Here is a 2,715-nt window from a genome sequence, read left to right on the forward strand (position 1 = left end):
CAAGATGTCACAACATCAAACTCCATCTGGTTCAAAAACTACTAAGCCTACTCACAAGGATAGCACTCCTTCCATGGATATTCACGATGATGAGATTTTGGATGTGGTCCCTCTGTCTGTTATTCCAGGCGAAGCCCTTGATTTAAACCATCCCATGGATGCATCAGCTTATGCATGCCCCAATCAAGGTAACAACTCTAGTATCCCTTCTAGCTCAACTCATGCCACTAGTTCTAAGGAAGATATACACCACACTGATCGTGTCATAAGAAACCTAGTCACTAGAATCCTTAATGAAGGACATTCTATGAAGGGAGTCTCTACTCCCCTATCTAAAATGTACCCCTCTCCTGAGGTTGAACATCATAGCGAGAAGGATGACGATTCCTCTAGATCTGAGAAGGACATGGCTGCTGAAGGTTTATGCTCTCTAGGGCAAACTGTGTCTGGTAAAGGAAAATTTGTGGCATCTACAACTGCCAATGCTTCCCACTCTGAGAAGCATGATGCTGCAAACAATGTAATTGACCTAGAGGATGATAGGTCTGATGATCAAGAGGATAACTTACTTCAACACTTAAAGCCTAGTGTGGCTAAACGTATGAAGGCTAGAAAAGGAAGATCTGTGGCTGAAATGTTGTCTGCTAAAACTGCTAAGAAGACTGTTGGTGTTGGCCCTTCCAAATCTTGGAGCAAGGTTGATATGAAGAAGAGGAAGGTTAGAGAAGTTTCTGAGTCTGAAGAAGATGTTGAGGAAGATGCCCCTGACATCTCCCCTGTAAAGAGGACCACTGTGAGGAAGTCCCCTGTGAAAGTTGTTGTTGTGCATTTGGATAATATCTCTTTCCATCTTAAAGACGGAGCTGCCAAATGGAAATTTGTGATTCAAAGAAGGGTGGATGTAGAGAGGGAGTTAGGAAAGGATGTTGTTGAAGTCAAAGAGGTCATGGACCTAATAAAGAATGCTGGGTTAATGAAGACTGTGGCTGGGTTATCTCAGTGCTATGAGGGGTTGGTTAAGGAATTCATTGTCAACATTCCTGAAGATATTGCTGATAAGAACATCAAGGAATTTTGCAAAGTATTTATGAGAGGTAAGTGTATCACATTCTCTCCCACTGTCATTAACAATTTTCTAGGAAGAAGAGTAGATGGTGCAGGTGAATGGGAAGCTACAGACAATGAGGTCTGTAGAGAAATTACAGCAAGGCAGGTGAAAGGGTGGCCTATTAAAAAGCATCTTCCTGCTGGAAAGCTGACTGTCAAGTATGCTATATTGCATAAAATAGGATCTGCAAATTGGGTGCCTATCAACCACATTTCCACAATTTCTAATACCCTTGGAAGATTTATCTTTGCTGTTGGAACCAAACTAAAATTTGACTATGGTAGATTTATGTTTGAACAAATTGTCAAGCATGCATCTACTAATGCAGTGAAGCTGCCTATAGCCTTTCCCTCTATGATTTGTGGGATTATCTTGAGTCAACACCCTGGAATTCTGACCTACCAAGTAGAAGAAAACCTGCTCTGTCAATGCACTATAAACTGTTTGAAGGCAATCATGTCGAAGACATTGTCATGACATCTGCTATAAAAAAGCCAGCCTCAAAAGTTGGACTTATTGCTGAGCTGAAGGAGATGTGTAAAGAGTTGGGTGAAGGGATAGGGGTGGTAACAACTAGGAAGAAATCATTAGAAGCCCTGATTGCAAGCTTGGAGCAAGCTGAAGGTGAGAATATTGAACATGCTAAGGAAGCTGAAGCCCACACCTCTAGTGAGAGGTCTGCAACTAATGATAAGACAAGTGGCAATTCTGTTTCTGATGCTGATGAAGCTGCAAGCTCAAGCTCCTCTGATTAGCTCCTTTGAATTTAGCCCCCATTGATGTGATGATTTTTGTTGCCGTGTTGATGGATTTTCTGGATTTGTGCAGTTATGTTCTGCTGTTTTGATGTTTACTTTGTTGGTTTGTATCTCAACTTGTTTAAAGCTGGTTATATACTTAGTTCAGTAACCCTTAACTTTTGACATTCTAGTTTTTGACTGAATAGACATTTATTTTGTCTCTTTGGTCTCTTTTGGCTAAAAAGGGGGAGAAGTAGCTTTAGCTATAGATGATGCTATAGATGATGTGATAGATGATGTTATAGATGATGTTATAGATGATGTTGGAGATGATGTTGGATGTTTGATACAAAGAGGGAGAAAAGAGGGAAGTGTTATGTCTGTGTAAAGCATATTGGCTCTAGCTGAAGGGGGAGGTGGTGTGTTCTGAGCACAAGCGCATGTATGTTTACTAGCTGCTTTTCTTACTAGAAATATGTGTATGTTTACTTCTGCTGCTGAACTGATACTGTGATTGTTATCTTGTGAAACGTATGATCTGATGTATGTTTTAGCCAAAATTTGCCAAAGGGGGAGTTTGTTGGTTCTATGTGTTGGCATCAATTTTGGTAAAACTTAGAGTTATCACAAGGTGTCACGCGTGTTATCTTGACATGTGATATCAATTTCCTGCAGGATGTTTAAATATGGTTGTGCAGGATTTAGCTAAGATGTCAGACCCGATGTTAAGACATGTGTATACAGAACATTCAGTCTGAAAGTTATGTATCTTAATGTTGCGCTTTTCATGCAAATTTGTGTGTGATTATGTGGAGATTGAATGCGCTATTCAAGGAGTAATTTGATTTAAAATCAGAATGATCTATT

The 2,715-nt window shown here is 40.1% G+C and overlaps 1 protein-coding gene across 1 annotated transcript; it reads left to right on the plus strand.

The window, feature by feature from the left end:
* Positions 1 to 337: 337 nt before the first annotated feature.
* LOC127123505 (uncharacterized) lies at positions 338 to 2,236 on the plus strand. Its single transcript, XM_051053715.1, has 3 exons — positions 338 to 1,094; positions 1,937 to 1,996; positions 2,094 to 2,236. Exons 1-3 carry the CDS (start codon positions 338 to 340, stop codon positions 2,234 to 2,236), a joined length of 960 nt encoding a protein of 319 aa, XP_050909672.1.
* Positions 2,237 to 2,715: the final 479 nt, after the last annotated feature.

This window comes from Lathyrus oleraceus, chromosome 2 (genome assembly GCF_024323335.1).
Source record: "Lathyrus oleraceus cultivar Zhongwan6 chromosome 2, CAAS_Psat_ZW6_1.0, whole genome shotgun sequence".
NCBI lineage: Eukaryota > Viridiplantae > Streptophyta > Magnoliopsida > Fabales > Fabaceae > Lathyrus > Lathyrus oleraceus.